The sequence below is a fragment of the Stegodyphus dumicola genome, chromosome 11 (genome assembly GCF_044657685.1).
Source record: "Stegodyphus dumicola isolate Sdum_Otavi_A_Nest chromosome 11, ASM4465768v1".
In the NCBI taxonomy this organism is placed as follows: Eukaryota; Metazoa; Arthropoda; class Arachnida; order Araneae; family Eresidae; genus Stegodyphus; species Stegodyphus dumicola.
In genome coordinates this window covers 45,863,941-45,881,065 of record NC_140778.1, presented here as the reverse complement: position 1 = coordinate 45,881,065, position 17,125 = coordinate 45,863,941, and the positions used below count along the sequence as shown (strand labels likewise).

General features: G+C 32.8%; 1 protein-coding gene across 1 annotated transcript; it reads left to right on the top strand.

Moving 5' to 3' along the window:
• Positions 1-358: 358 nt before the first annotated feature.
• On the top strand, positions 359-15,652 carry LOC118192863 (uncharacterized). The gene is made up of 2 exons (XM_085826636.1): positions 359-2,589; positions 15,158-15,652. The coding sequence occupies exon 1, from the start codon at positions 1,040-1,042 to the stop codon at positions 1,706-1,708; it is 669 nt and encodes a 222-aa protein (XP_085682762.1). The 5' UTR covers positions 359-1,039; the 3' UTR covers positions 1,709-2,589; positions 15,158-15,652.
• The last annotated feature ends 1,473 nt before the right edge of the window (positions 15,653-17,125 follow it).

The following is a 17,125-nucleotide window of genomic DNA, read 5'->3' as shown; positions in this document are numbered from 1 at the left end:
ATTACATTCCATCCCTTATCTAATTTTTCGTCCACGAATTTCGCCAGTTCGTCCGGAAATCCCGCCACGAGGTGACGAGCAACTGCTCTAGTATCATCCGAGGTTAATGGGGTTAATTCCTTACCCGCCATTTGAAATAATCCAAGGGAAGCACTTATAAGCTCATCACAACTCAAGAAAACACCATAAAAAGCCGAATCATATATTAAATAATCCAAATGTAATCAGATTTTCGAAGAGCACGAGGCTTTTGCGTCTTTGCAATATCAAATTTTCTACTCGAGTCAAAAAACCAGTGATCAGCGAAAGTTGGAGTTGGAGACAACGGGCAAAAAAACACAGCGAGTGCAAAGCAAGACATCAGTCTACTCTGTCTGTCTGTCTTATCGCTGTTCTATCGTAAATTTCTTTTGCGAAAGAAGTGTTATTTGCATTTAGCCTTTGTAGTTAAAATTATTATTAACTCGCCGTGGAAATCTGAAGCATCATTTTTCGTTTAGAAGCTGGAAAACAATATAAATGTTTGATTTGTGTGTGTAATTTTGAAATTAGGAGTAAGCAGTTTTCTGTCCAGCACTATAATAGCACTTTTAAATGAGTAAATTTTGAGCACTGTCTGACAACTCTAGAAAAATCAAAACATCACGTAATCATAATGTAATATGTATGATATAGTCGCATAAATTTATAATTAAACGTGGACGGATTCTTGTGCAAGAAATGCTATTTGTGTAAAATATAACGAATGAATTTTAAGTGATGTGTTTCTGAAAAATCAAGGAAAGCTTATATAATGCAATAGACTATTGTCACGCATAGTATATATTAATTAATTTTATGAAGATAATCGTATGTGTATTTGTGAAAGACAGCGAAAACTAGCATGAAATATCCAAGAACTTGCTTTGGTAAAATTTCGGTTAAGAATTCCAATGACTGCAGCAAGTTATATAGCATCAGATTTTAAAGTTTTCTATTTAGACAAGAAGCTTCATATTTACCGAGTATGTAAATCCTTTGGAAGAAAAAAAAAAAGCTTATGGATCCTCATAAATTGGAAAAATTAAAAGAAATTTTTAAAGAGGTTATCAGTATCTATGCAAGAGGGAAACCTTACATTTGTGAACTATGTAATAGGTCATTTAGGCATGAGAATAGTTTAAAGGACCATGAAGTTGTTCATACAAATGGGACACTTCAGTGTGAAGTATGTAATAAGTCATTTAGTCGTAAGTCTACTTTAAAAGTGCATGCAAATATTCATACAAGAGTGAAACGTTATACATGTCAGATATGTAACAAATCATTCATACACAAGAGTACATTAAACAATCATATGGTTGTTCACAGAGCGGAGAAACCTCACATGTGTGAAATATGTAAGAAGTCATTTAACCGAAAGGGTAATTTACTTAGGCATATTTTTATTCACATAGGAGAGAAACCATATATGTGCGAAGTATGTAATGTATCATTTTCTGATGAGAGTCATTTAAAGCAGCATAGGCGTCGTCATACTGGAGAAAAGCCTCATGTGTGTGATGTATGTAATAAGCCATATTGTAGAAAAAGTAATTTAAAGACACATATGCGTATTCACACAGGAGAGGAACCTTATGTGTGTGAAATTTGTACTATGTCATTCAGACAAAAATGTCTTTTAACTGAGCATAGGCTAATTCATGGAGGACTGGAACCTACTGTGTGAAATGTGAACAAATACTTAAGTCATGAGTCATTTCCTTATTTATGCAATCGAGAAACCTCATATGTGTGAAGTGTATAAATATTAGTGTTGTTTAACCTTTTTGATAGTTATCATCGAGCTCAGTTTGGATTCCAATTATGCAGTGCAGTGTGCACAAACAAACGTGGCTCGCATTGCAAATTTAAGACTGACATACATGGTGCCTATTTGGGAAGAAAGAATTGCCATATCTTGCTACAGTTTATGCACACAGTTTCAGACTGTTTGACTGCTGTTGCCATAACCACTTTATACAGTTTATTATCTTCAAGCAGAGCCAAACAAGTTTTTTTTTTTTTTTAATTTCCCTCATGACTGCATGTAAATGAAATTTAAGACATTATTACATACCAGTCACTTTATTGCCTACCAAAATACACTTAGATAATGATAAACATGTTACTGCATTAATATACATCTGATACGGAAGTTCTGAAGTGTGGCTAAGTGTTTCACCATGTGTAATCACCATATGTAGTCTTTAACTTGTAAGTGTATTGACTTAAATGCAGCTTATTCCGAGTTTAATGCATAGTCCAATCACAGCCTTGCTGTTAGTGATATAAATGTATTCCTGATGGCTGTCATGAAGTAATGCATTATTTCCACTCATTGTAATGAAATACTAAAGACTCTGAAATGGCAACATGAGGATGAAACTTGCATTATGTTCATAAAACAGTACAGGATTTACCATATCTGATACTGAGAAAGAAAAATAGATGTCTGAAACGGAAGTTTTCAATCCAATCTTGCACGTACTGATACTGCAGGGGAGCTCCATCTGTATATCCAAGTGGATAAAAAAATTTGGAATATTGGGAAACATAATTTCTGTGCAGGTAAGAAAGCTAAGTCTGCTAGATAATATTCAGAATTATTTTTTTGCTACTTTTCCGTTTTGCCGGCGCAAATGATAATGTCGCCAACAATGGTACAGCTGATGCCAAACGAAATATCTTCGCTAGTAACCTTTTATGCCTCATTTTCCAGATTCTTTCAATATTGGCATAAAATTACATATTTTAAGCCCAAAGACCATTTGTAGTAATTAAGTCAATTAGAATGCAATCACACCGCTCACCCGAAGGTAAAAATATAGAAAAGGTAAAGTCAAGGATTAAATTCATCAATTCTAATGAGAATGCACTAGCGAAGTAAAGCACTGCGGTTTTACATAATTTCTGAGTAAACTATTCGTACGAATTGAAATAATTCTTGCATTTAAACTTGTATTCCAAATTAAGATTTAACTTGAAATTAATGTAGATAACTGCTGAGAGAATTAGATTTTTGTAGCGTAGTTTACATGAAATGAGATCATGCGGGATCACGTGATACGAATTGGTGAATCAGGATGTTGAACCGTGAAAGCATAGTAAATTCTTAATGTCTTTTTACAAATTTATTGTCTTCATCTATTGGCTTTTTAAAAAATTTTAAACCATATTAGTTTATGCCTTGAAAATAAAAAATTCTGGTTAATCTTTGGATTATAGTAACTTGGCGGTTTATTGGCGAAAATTTGGCAACCAACCCTGCTACAGCAACCTGCTAGTTTTGTTTTGGACGCCATTTTGTTTTCACGAAGTAAAGGCATTTTTTTTTTTCAACTCAACATTTTTTCCAACAATCTGCTAGCCGAATTACGCTTATACTAGAACTTTTATGGAACAAAAATGCTTAATCATGATAAAGATTAGGTGCGAAATTGGGAGAAAGTGCAGAATCACCCACTGCTTGCCGCGTTTTTAAGAATTTCACATACACGGTATCATCCATGTACACGTCAACCTATTTTCACTTAAAAAAAATCCCAGAATTGCACAAAAATAGCATTGCGCACACTGTTGACTTTATCCATGTACACTGCTAAAGTCCTAGCTAGTAACCTTTATCGCCTTACCAAAATGTCGCCAAACTACCTGTTACCATATTCCAAAGATTAGCCAATACAACAATCATCATAAACGATGATTTCTGTGAAAAATTCTAACAGTCATTGGAATTCACTAGTGTTGGAGTGATAAGCCACTGAACAGTGGTAGTTCAGGCTGGCTATATGGGAGTTTTTGTGGTTTTTCGTACATGTAATGTGAATCTGAGCCAGTTTCTCTTAAAAAGTACTTTATGAAGGCATCCTTCTTCTGCATATATATTTATTTTCTATTCATAATTCTCTCTAATTTTCTTGTTTCTTAATTCTAAATCTTGCTTCTGAAGTGAAGAAGTGTTGCATCTATAGGTCAAAAAATGTGGTTGATTTATTTGAATTTAAATTTTACATTTGATCTTAATTGTTATCATAAGTTATCTTGCCACAAGTGGTTGACTGAGTTGTAAGCACAAAGTGTGCCTTCTGTTCTGTACATCTAAACTTTATAAGAGAATAAAAGTATATCTTAATAAGAATATATCTAAACTTTATAATAATAACATTTAAAGACATTGAAATCAGTATCTAAGTGTCAAATTTTTATATATAAATTGTACTCTTACTTTTATTATAGAATTTTTATTACGAAAAATTCATGGCTGATCTTTAAAATATGGTAACTGGTAGTTTGGCGACATTTTGGAGGCGATAAAGGTTACTACCTGGGACTTTGGTAATAATGTGAGCAGCACTCAGTTCCGATTACGCATTATTTTGTGTGACGGAAATGAGAGATCATGGGATATGTCATGTGATATTAATGGACGAATTACGGTTCTTTAATCGGAAAAAGGGGGGAAATCGGGAAAAATCTGGAAATTTTGTATTTGGCTTTATTCTGTGTTGTGTGAAACAGTGTTTGTTAATTTTTGGATCCCATGGCCCTAACTAAAGTGAATTCGAAATGGGTATTTAGTGGGATTGAAAGGGGTAGTAATAAGTGTTACTTTAAGGTTGTGCGAGATAGAAGTAAAGATGTTTTATTAAGTTATTTATTTTACCTGGTACCTTGCTGTGAACTATAAGTATGATTTTAAAGATCCTGAAACCGGCGCACATATGCTTGCTTTTTATTTAGCGGAAGAAATAAGAAAAGTTTATCGAACACGTAATCAAGATTCTGAAGAAGATTAGGTAAGTTAGTATTTTTAATTATTTGAGGATATTATTTTTATGCATTGTTTTAAATGTAAGGTGGAAGTAAAGTAATTTGGTATTATTGGGAAAATTGTTATTAACAATGATTTAGTTTAAAGTAATTAGGATTGTAAGCTAATTTTTATTAATTTAATGTATGTGCTTATTTATATTTTAAGTAGTGTTTTTGAATTTAATTATATTTTAATTAAATGATAGTTATTTTGTGAATTTTATGTCTGTAGGAATTTGGTATACGTTTCAGTTGAAGTAAACGTGCATGTAAATAATTTAAATATTTGACACTAAGTATTTGTAACCATTTGTAATGTTTGCTGTATGAATTCGTTGGTGACGTTTATAATATAATAGAAAGTTTAGAGGTAAAAGTTTTTGAATATTTTATTTATTTTATACGTGGAAATGTTCATCCTTGGAAAGGGTATGTACTTTTTCGCGATCAGGTAATTTCATATATGTGCTTTTTACCAAGTTTAAAGATTCACAGAATTTTTTTGCATTTTCATGCAAATTTTTGTAATTTATGAGAAAATAGCAATGCAGATGGATAAAGTTAAGAGTGTGTGCAATGCCATTTTTGTGCAATTCTGGGATGTTTTTTTAAGTAAAAATAAGTCGATGTGTAAATGGTTTATGTGTATGTGCTATTTTGAAAAACGTGCAAGGAGTTTGCGATTGTGCACTTTTTCCCAATTTTGCAGATAATATTTGTCATGATTAAGCAGTTTTGTTACATAAAATTTCTAGCATAAGTGTAATTCAACTAGTAGATTGTTGGAAAAAGTGTTCAGTAACTAAAAAGAAAAGAAACATGTCTTTACTTCGTGAAGACAAAATGGTGGCGAAAAAAAAATAGAGGGTTGCTGTAGCAGAGTTGGTCGCTAAATTTTCGCCAAGTTACCATAATCCAAAGATCAACCAAGATTTGTAGTACTCCGTCTTTGATATGATTTAAAAAAATTCCTCGTCATCATAATTCGCTTCTGATAGCGGAGAAAGTGACACAGAGGTTATTGAAAAAGAAAAAATTTCAATTGACAAATTACTCGGTATTCTTGGCACAGCAATTATAGGTCTTGAACAGCGGAACTTTGTAACTGAACAAGAAATTATGTCTGTTTATAGAATTAAAGAGAAAGTATTATCACATAAAAAACGAAGCAACTTAAACAACTTACATTGAAAGAAATGTTTAATAAAGTAAAATTTGCTGCTAATCCAAGGGGCACCCAATTCATTTTTTATAGTCAGACAAAAAGTAAAAATGTTATAAAAGCAATAATGAAAACCTCATTTTGCTGTATGAATTCACACAATTACACATCCATACAATTTACATAAGAAAAGTTTATCGGACACGTAATCAAGATTCTGAAGAAGATTAGGTAAGTTAGTATTTTTAATTATTTGAGGATATTATTTTTATGCATTGTTTTAAATGTAAGGTGGAAGTAAAGTAATTTGGTATTATTGGGAAAATTGTTATTAGCAATGATTTAGTTTAAAGTAATTAGGATTGTAAGCTAATTTTTATTAATTTAATGTATGTGCTTATTTATATTTTAAGTAGTGTTTTTGAATTTAATTATATTTTAATTAAATGATAGTTATTTTGTGAATTTTATGTCTGTAGGAATTTGGTATACGTTTTAGTTGAAGTAAGCGTGCATGGGAATAATTTAAATATTTGACACTAAGTATTTGTAATGCTTGCAGTATGAATTCGTTGGTGACATTTATAATATAATAGATGATTTAGAGGTAAAAGTTTTTGGATATTTTATTTATTTTATATGTGGAAATGTTCATATTTGAAAGGGTATGTACTTTTTCGTTATCAGGTAATTTCATATATGTTCTTTTTACTGGGTTTAAAGATTCAAAAAATTGTCATGTATTTTCGTGAAATTTTTCTAATTTATGAGAAAAAAGCAGTGTACATGGATATAGTGAAGAGTGTGTGCAATGCCATTTTTGTGTAATTCTGGGATGTTTTTTTAAGTAAAAATAAGTCGACATGTACATGGTTTATGTGTATGTGTTATTTTGAAAAACGCGTAAGGAGTATGGTATTGTGCACTTTTTCCCAATTTTGCAGTGAATATTTGTCATGATTAAGCAGTTTTGTTAGATAAAATTTCTAGCATAAGTGTAATTCGGCTAATAGATTGTTGGAAGAAGTGTTCAGTAGATAAAAAGAAAAAAAACATGTCTTTACTTTGTGAAGACAAAATGGCGGCGGGAAAAAAAAAATAGAGGGTTGCTGTAGGAGAGTTGGTCGCCAAATTTTCGCCAAAAAATCGCCAAGTTACCGTAATCTAAAGATCAACCAAATTCAGATTTCTGTTAGATAAAATGTTTAAGTAATGTAGAAAATTGGCATAAAATTTAAAATAAAAAGTCGGCTTTTAAGTCAACATACTATTAATAAAGTAATAATACTCAGTGAAGGTTATTCATATACAGCTATTAGGTTGTAAGATTTACAAAATTTGAGAACTGTAAATTACAAGCAATATATTCCATAATCTAAGCAACATTATATTTTTTATAGTCAGTCAAATTATAAAAATGTTATAAAAGCAATAATTTTGGTCCTGATTTTAACCTATGAATTCATGCAATTACACATCCCTATAGTTCTAATATGAGGCAAAAAAGTATTTTTAGACCATTGTAATTTTGATCTGCTTAGCAAAGAAAACACAATGAGTTTACCTCATGCTACTGAAAATGTGTTTTTTTTTTTTCTTGGGGGGTGGAGTTTATAATAATATACAGAGTTGACATATGAAAAAAATGTCAAGACTCGTGATGTAATATTAAAAGCATCAGTTTTAACTATCAAATTTTAGTTTTTTAAAAAATATTTTAAATGTTGTGCTTTCCTAACACAAATGTAACTTGAAGAAAAACATGCAATTTTTGCTGCGGTGCTTCTTAGTTTTTGTAATAAATCATAATTCTAGCCGGAACGCTCTGAATAAGAAGACTTGCGGCACTTCCTTTATGTAATTGAATAACAATTACATTAGAAATTTTATCTCGAGAATTTTATTAAAAATTGCTTTTTAAATTTCAATTTATCTCTGTACATTTTATTTAATTACTTCAGTCTTTAAGTATTTGAATAAATAATAATGAATTATCTAATAATTATTATTTAAATTATAATTCATTAATTATATACTAATAATTGATGTGTGCCTTTACCTTGTTTTTATATGACTTCATCCTTTGGATTTGGTACATTTGTCTGTCTGTTTTTATTTATTGTATTTTAATTTTGTCAATTTTGATCATCCAATCTTGTGTTTGGTGTGACATAATCATCTTTGGTTTTGCACCCAAAACCTCACTCACTCACTCGATATACCACTTCGATTTTTCATGCTGAGACAGGATTCGACACATATAGCCCCAGTCACTGCATTCCTGATTAGAATTAGCTGCAGAAGAAGAGAATAACTTGCATGAAAAGCAATCTGCAGCATTTTTAAGCTGGAGTAATCAAGCCAAGTTCTAAATTTTTCATTGTTAGTAATATCCCTTTTAATTCACTATGGTTAGTCTTCTTCCCAATTCATCTTTAGGACAGCTCGAGTTATCAGAAAGATGATGTGGGGCCTTTCTTTACGATGGAAGTTCTCAAACTGTCTGAGCTAATCGATGGCCAAGTTGCAGGGTCTGATATATCCAGAAGGTTATGTGAGACCAAAAACCTACATTTTGCAAAATAATTTGTAAATTTGCAGGTTTCTTTTCAACTACATCTGGCAACAATAAGGAAAAGATTTCACTGAAAATTTACATCCCAGATAAAGGTTCCCTTTCTGCTGTATCAGTATCATAGTGAAAACATGTAGATGGTACTTGTTAAGTGAATCTTGTTCAGGCATTGTCTCTAGAACAAAATCTGGTGAAACATGAGTTGAAATCAAAGGTTGTGTATTTTCTGCAAGATCAGCAGCTACAGAGTTTCCTTCTACTTTAAAATAATTTAAAACTCCAGATTGCTGTCTCTCCTCATTTTCTCGTTCTCATCTTCATTTCCTGTTCTGCATGTTGTCATACATTGCAGTCATTTCCAGCAATCAATCATACATTTTAAGAAACTAGAATAAATATTTTTAACCAGAATTAATGCATTATTACAAAATAACTTTCCCTCACAAATAAAAAATAATTTTAGAATGTAAATAATGATTTGTGTTAATTTTTATTTACTTTATGTTTAAGAGAATCTTAAAAAATATTCCAAAATTTATATAAAAAAAGTAGCACTTTCTGTAGCATTAATACTGAATAAAATGAAAATAAAAGAGCTACCTACCAAGGTACAAAAATTTGCATTCAGTTAACCAAAGGGACAGAATATTCTGCTTCTGAGCTATAATTTGGGGGTGATGCCATGTAAGTTATCCATGAAATAAATAAATAATAAAAAGGAAATTAATTATCACAGCCAGAGATATCACAAAGGTAAGGCAAGTGAGAAACTTGCTGCAAGCAAACAGCTAGAGGTGACAAATTAGCTCATAATGAAATTAAAAAAAAAAAAAAAAAAGGAGGTGGGACTCTCAGTGTGAAAAATCTAGTGCAAAATGCAGCTAAAATTGATTAAATTTAATTTTTCAAAAATTAATGATTGTACTATCCGGAGAGAGTGATATGCTTTAGAGAAAGTAACTAGTAAAAATATTTAACACATAAAAATTAAGCAAAGTAAAATAAATTAATTTTTTCAAAAACTGTTGTTTAAATATTGTTATTATATTTATTTTAAATAAGATCTGAAAGGATTTAATGTAAAAATCATTTGCAATGGGTTTCTGATTAACCAACTTCTATGACTAATCTTAGCCTGGATATTGCATCTGCACTTAAAATTTCATAACCAAGTTACATGCTTTAGAGGATGAACAACTAGGCTTTTGAGAATACATAATACATGGCCTGCAGTATCTTTCTGCCTTGTCCCTGTATTATAAACGTATTTCAGTTAATGTATAACCATTAAATGTTTAATAGTAAAAATTATGGATATTCGAATAATTTTGAGAAAGTGTTTTGCAAGTTTAGGATGAATTAATAAACACGTAGAATCAACTTTTATTGATCTGCACCCAAAAAGCTTTGAAAATGACTGTAATGTGAAATGGAAATTTTAAAATGAAACCAAAAAAATTTATAGTATGGAGATGTATCTAAATTTAATTATCAGCTATAGGAGAATATGTCAATTCCCTTCCAAATTTCGAGTTCCCAGAAATGTTGAATAATGTGCAGCTAAACTTGTTGATATTAACGTATATCTGGAAATGAGAATTCACACTGTGTCGTATGCATTCTAAAATAAGTATGTACAAAAACTTGTTTATGAAACAAGTATAAACTTTCTTTATAAGTAGTAAAAGTAAAGGTGTATGAAAAAAGTTTTGTGCATTTCTTGGAGGAATGTGCAAAATTTCATTGAATAAAAATAGGTTTCTTGTACCCCAGGTAGATCAAAAGCAAAAATCCTTTATTAAAAGTGGATATATTTTAGGAGAATTAGTATACATATTTAATAAACTTTCTAATTAAAAAAATTATTGCAGTAACAATGGAAAATTCTTTTTAAAATATTTTATTTGTTTGTACAGTGAAAATTAAAATGTAATTTGCGTTCCTTCGGAAGATGTTGAAATGCAACTTGAAACTATTAGGACAATGCAGCCACTGCCATCTTAAATATTTTCAGTTGTTAATTTATAGAAATTTATGAAGCAGTATATACTTTTAGTTGTTTGATACTAATTTTATTATCATTATATTATTGATAATTTCACGTACTGAATATTATGGAGTTCTTGTTAAAGTTTCATTTTAAGTAATGCTTAGAAAGTACTCCAAGAAGGCATTCTTAATCTTAGGCAAATAGTCTCAGAGTGCTTTGCCATAATATCCAGTTTAAACAACACAGATTATTGTGTATTGCTGAATTCTATGCATGCGTAAATGTGTCGCATCAGTAAAATGACTTGTATTTTATTGCATTTTTTCAAACGAAGAGAAATGAATACATTACCTTCAAAACAAACTGCAGAGCAGTGTGAATTTTTGGTAGATGAGTAATTTACAGGCTAAGAAACACTACAGCTCTTGTCTTTGCAGTAAATCCTCAAACTTTAAAATATGCTTAGTAAATAAGATATTTAGGAGTTCAAGGCCAGTTTATTGACATTTACATTGCACATTGGTGAAACCACTACAGTTATCTCTCGTTTATTTTCCTATAAATCAAAACCTAGGATAAAACTATCAATAATTAAAAATTATGCAACAGGCTACCACTCAAAGCCACTTTTAATACCAAAAGCATATAAGTCTTATATACGTTTGAGGTTGAGATTTATATTAGGATTTGCAGGGAAAGGCGGCAAGTCTTAAATAATTAAATAGCTTCAAAAATGATAAATTATGAAAGGAATAATGCTATTTTTTTTTAGATACAATAATTTTTTATGGTATTCTTATTTGACATTTTTAGTCTACCGAATTATTATACAAAACGATTATTTAGAACCTGATACAAGTTTATTTCACACTTACATATTCTCTTAAATACGAGGCGTATTCAGAAACTAAGTACGGTTTTTAAAAAAAAAAATAGTAAAACAATTTTTTCGAATCCAATTTTATTTTTACATGAAAATACATGTCTTAAACTATTTTTCAATATAGTTTCCGCCAATGATCAAACACTTGTCATAGCGGGTGACAAGTTTTTGTATACCATCATCAAAGAAACTCCCCACCAGTTTCGATAACCATGACTCCACAGCATTTTTCGTGTCATCATCAGATCCAAAGCGCTTGCCACCAAGCTCGCGCTTCATGTGCAGGAACAAGTGATAGTCGGACGGCGCCAAGTCCAGGCTGTACGGCGGGTGATCGAACTGCTCCCAATGAAACTGTTGAATTAACGATTGAGTGACACCAGCAGTATGGGGCCGAGCATTGTCGTGGAGCAACACAATTCCTTTACTGAGCATTCCTCTTTGTTTGTTTTGAATGGCACGCCTTAGTTTTTTTAAAGTCTCACAATATCGTGCTGCATTAATGGTTTCACCTCTGCGAAGAAATTTAGTAAGCAAAATGCTTTTCCTATCCCATAAGACAGTGCACATGATTTTTTGTGATGACATTGTCACTTTGAACTTTTGTTTTTTCGGAGAATGAGTGTCTCCACTCCATCGATTGTTGTTTCGATTCTGGTGTGAAATGACACACCTGCATCATCACCTGTCACAATTTGGTTTAAAAAGTTTTCTCCCTCATCGCTGTACCGCATGAGAAATGTCAGGGCACTACCAAGTCGCTTTGTTTAGTGAACCTCAGTGAGCATTTTTGGAACCCATCGTGAACACAGTTTGCGATAATTCAAGCGGTCAGACACAATTTCGAAAAAAAAAAAAAAAAAGTACGTGAAATTTGTGGAAATGCATCTGAAAGAGTTGTCATTGTGAAGCGTCTGTTCTCATGAATTGCTTCATCAACTTTCCTTACCAAATCATCGGTGACAACAGAAGGCCGACCACTCCGAGCCTCGGCGTGGACATTTGTTCGACCTGCATTAAACATTCTTACCCACTTTCTCACCATTCACTTATCGCGTATTCACTGTAAACTTCTGTCACTTGATGATAAATTTCGGCCGGTTTAACATTTCTCGCGTTCAAAAATTTAATCACGGCATGAATCTCACAGTCAGCGGGAGAACTAATTGTCTTAAACATTTTGAATGTGCACAGCAAACTGAAAACACAACATAGAGCAACCAAAATGGCGACAATTGAAAGTCAGTGAACAAGAAAGACTAGTGCGCATGCGCGGGACGCCTACCACAGTGCTGCGACGGCGCTAGAATGAAACGGTACTTAGTTTCCGAATACGCTACGTAGTTGCTTTAATTACTTGATGCTGTACTTTACTCCTTGATTTGCATCAGCGCTGTGTACATTATCTGTCCTAGAAATATGTTCCCCTAGCTTTGAATACCCTGTAAGACCTATCTAGGGCCAGCACTAAACATATTGTGGCCCAATGCAATTCCGGGGGTCCAACAATCTGCTGCTGAATGTTTTCCTAAATTATAAAAATTTTGCATCCTAGCGTATTTCCTACACTTGATTCTGCTGTTTGATGCTTTTATAAATGCTAAAAATTTTGCTTCTTCTAAATTCTGCCGTCCGATGTGGTCGCACCAGTTCTGGCGCCACTCCTGGACTTAATAATAAATATATTATTCTCAATTCAAACAATATCAATCTTTTGACCTGTGAGTATCATTTACAAAATCTATTTTTTGCAAATTGAAAGAAATTTCTGCTAAATTTCTTCTCATCAACGTTTTGCATCAGAGTTAGCTGAAGTCTGTAATCATCACCAAGTACACTGACTACCAATAAGTATTTGGACACCTATGCAAATGATGATATCTGCAGTCCCAAGGTATGCCGCGGATTCCGCCGGTATATATCGTGTAGGAAACAGCATCGGCTTTAGTCGCATGCTAGATGCCTCGCAGTTCGGAGCTCTCTGATTTCGAGAAAGGTATAATTATCGGGTTATTAATATCACAAATGTTGCCGATCCTTAAGGGACATATCTAGCAATCTGAAGTACCCAATATCGACAGTGGCCTATGTGATTAAGAAGTGGAAGGTGAGAAGTGATTGTCGGAATGCACCCGAGTTGGCAGACCAACGAAACGGGGGGATAGAGACCGACGAGTGCTGTTCAGAGAAATTTGGAAGAACTGCACCCAACCGATAGCCCTCATCCACGAGAAGTTTCAACAGGCATCCGGAAGTATTGTTTCAATGAATACCATCCGTAAGGAAGCACATCTGCTTGGTTTTCATGGTCGTGCTGCTGCCCATAAGCCTTTGATCACAAAGTCCAACCGCGCTGCTTGGTTAATGTGGTAAGCACATCAAAATTGGACCATAGATTAGTGGAAACGGGTTCTTTGGAGTGACGAATCAAGGTTCACCCTTTACCGTTCGGATGGCAGGGTCTGGCGTCTACCTGGAGAATGTCTCCTGCCAGAATGCTTCGTGCCAACAGTCAAGTTCGGGGAAGGTGGAATTATGGTCTGGGGGTGTTTCTCCTGGTATGGGCTGGGACCCTTGGTCTCCATTCATGGTAAGCTCAACTCCGATGCCTACTGCACCATTTTGGATGACAATGTGCTTCCTACGTTGTGGCAGTTTTACAGGTTGGACCCCTGTTACTTTCAGGACGACAATGCCAGTTGTCATGTTTCGATGTTAACCAAGGCTTGGTAAGGTGCCAATGGAGTTCATCGAATGGACTGGCCTGCCCAGAGTCCAGACCTGAACCCTATCGAGAACCTCTGGGACGAGTTGCACCGCCGAATTCAGGTGTGCACTACCCGTGCAAAATCGGTGATGGAACTTCTGTCTTCTCCAAGCCGAGTGGAAGAAAATACCACTAGCTGTCATACAAAGACTTGTGGAAAGTATACCCCGGAGGGTCCACGCTGTAAATACATCTCGTGGAGGCTCTACTAACTATTGATTTTGAATAAAGTTAGTTTTTCTTTTCTATCACAGGTATCCAAATACTTATTGGTAGTCAGTGTATAATGTCAACATAAAAAATTACCATGCTATTTTGTACTCAGTTATTAATGTAATATATATATGTATATTAATTTAAGGGATTTTTGGGGTTGAGGTAGTGATTGATTGTTTAAAAGTTTTGGTTTTTACATTTATTAAATTCTTTGCATTTATTAGATTGTTTGAAATATATTAATTATGAATTTCAAAATTTTCATCTTTGTGAAATTTAGTTTTAAATTTCTTACTTTATATATATATATACTCTTTAGATATTGCTGTGTGAGTCATTGCTTGAGCTCACTGTTTTAATTGTCATGTGGTGATGAAAGTAAATAATAATAAATAATGATTAGCCTGGTTTCTGTCAGTCTCGAAGTGTAATTAAGAATCAGGAGTGTCCATGTGTCTTATTATGAACAAATAGCAAATGTACGACCATTACTAAAAAAGTTCTAAAATAGCAAAAATGGGTGACTTATTTTTTGGAGGTCTGGATTTTAGATTATTCTGCATATTGGACGTGCAGATTTCGGACTTTGTACTGCATATGTTGTACCATAAGTTATAATACCTAACCATGTGCAATAATTTTACTCCAAATATTTATAAAATATTAGCTAGAATTTTTTATACAGCCAGAAAATTATGCTTATAATAAATTAGAATAATTTTTTTTTTCAGCATTTGTCTAACAACTGCACTTAACATACCCTAAAGCCTTGTTTAGAGTGACCGCACTTCTGAGCACAAGATATGTGTGAATTTGATAGCTTCGTTATCAGCACGTGTATTTTAGCTGCATCGGTGCTTTCAAATAAGACTGACCGAGCTGATGTGAGCCTGGGAACTGAAAAATTTTGACTCTGAATATGTGTGATGAAGGATTTGACCAATTAGAGACTTGAAAGTTATCAAAAGGTATTTTACTGATATTGTTTTCTGAGCAGTGTGGACTAAGATTCATCATAAGATTTCAAATGTGGGAAAAGTGTACCAGCAGTATATTTTATAGGATGAAAATCAGCAGTAGTTATTTGTTAATATATAAATGTGTTTTGTCATAAGTAATGTTTTTATAATGCATATAATTATTATATGGACAGTGTGATTTTGCGTTACATATCTTGTTTAATAATTTAGAAGTCAAATGTAATTTGAATAAAAATATTTAAAGAATGTGAAGAAATGATTCTTCATTTAATTGAACACAGCTCTTATTATTTTAAATGATATTTATTAGTCTTCCAGAATGATCCGATTCACTTTTTATTCCCCTCCCTTATTCTACTGATTTTTTTATTTATTTAGAAATTTCATGTCCTTAATTTCCTGGCCAAAGTCCTCTGTCATTTTACTACATATTTTTAAGCTGAGTAATTTTATAATTTACTGATAATAATTTGAATAATTTGTCTAATTTAATGAATGTCACACTTTGCAATGAACTTGATATATTTTGACACAATTTTAATGCAGAATTCTAATATATTATGGTAAATGCTAATTACAGGTTCCAAAAAAATTAATTACAAATATATTTAAAGCGATTTGTGTCATTACTTGGTTTTGATTGCTGGCTTGTCCATATTACATGGAACAATGATTACCAGAGCCTACTCCAAAGACAGGCTGGACTTCTATTTTCCACCCCCAGTTTTGAGGGAGAGCACCCCTGGGGTCTCCTCTCCCCTCACAAACCAATCCACACAAGAGGACTTTCGTCTCACCGCGTATTTAGAGTGCTGCCATGCCACACCAACACTATACATTTACAAACATCCATGTCATGCTTGGGATTCGAACCCAGGGCTTTAAGCACCATAGTACGTTCCCCTAACCACTGTAACATCTGGGCGAGGATTGCTGGCTTCACTTCGTCAAGTGTACATTGAGCGTTTGCCATCCAGCTGCTATCATGCCATATCATCGTTATGCCTATAATTGCTGTTACAGTAGTAATAATTGCTATCACACCACCAACATCCTTAGCCAGAGTAATTGAATACGGAGACTCATCCTACGCAACGCACAAGATTTATTCTCATTTAAGAATTTTACCTCGCATTACTAATGCGTTTTTTATGTGTTATATACAGGAGGCGGCTTTTGCCCAGGTGTACTTAATACTTGCCTCTTCATCAAGTGTATTTAACCTTTCAGTTACCAAAACAAAGAAAAAAACACATATATGATTTCATTTTAAATGAAACGCTGTCTATTGATTCTAAAAATTCTGCAGTATATGTTATTGAGTTAACTGGAGTATTTAGATGATATATATATCTTTAGTCTCTTCTGGAAAACTAGTTGCTTATGAAGAGAAACAGATATTATGTTGTTTTAGGGTGCATTCAATTTTTAAAATTCAAATAACATTTCAAAAGTGAAAAGTTTTTTTTTTTTTTTTTCTGATACTATTTGATGAGACATTCTGTAAAAGTAAGTTTATGTTAGAGATAAAATTCATTCTCTTACAGTTTGCAAGAAATGGCATAATTATGATTATCATAAACATATGTTATGGAAAACATTATAAACATTATAGTAGCATAGTGCTATGTTTATCTAACCTGACATGTTCAAAGATTCAATTTGAGAGGTCATGCAAAGGGAATTTCACATAAATTTCACTCAAGTGTGTCAGTAAAT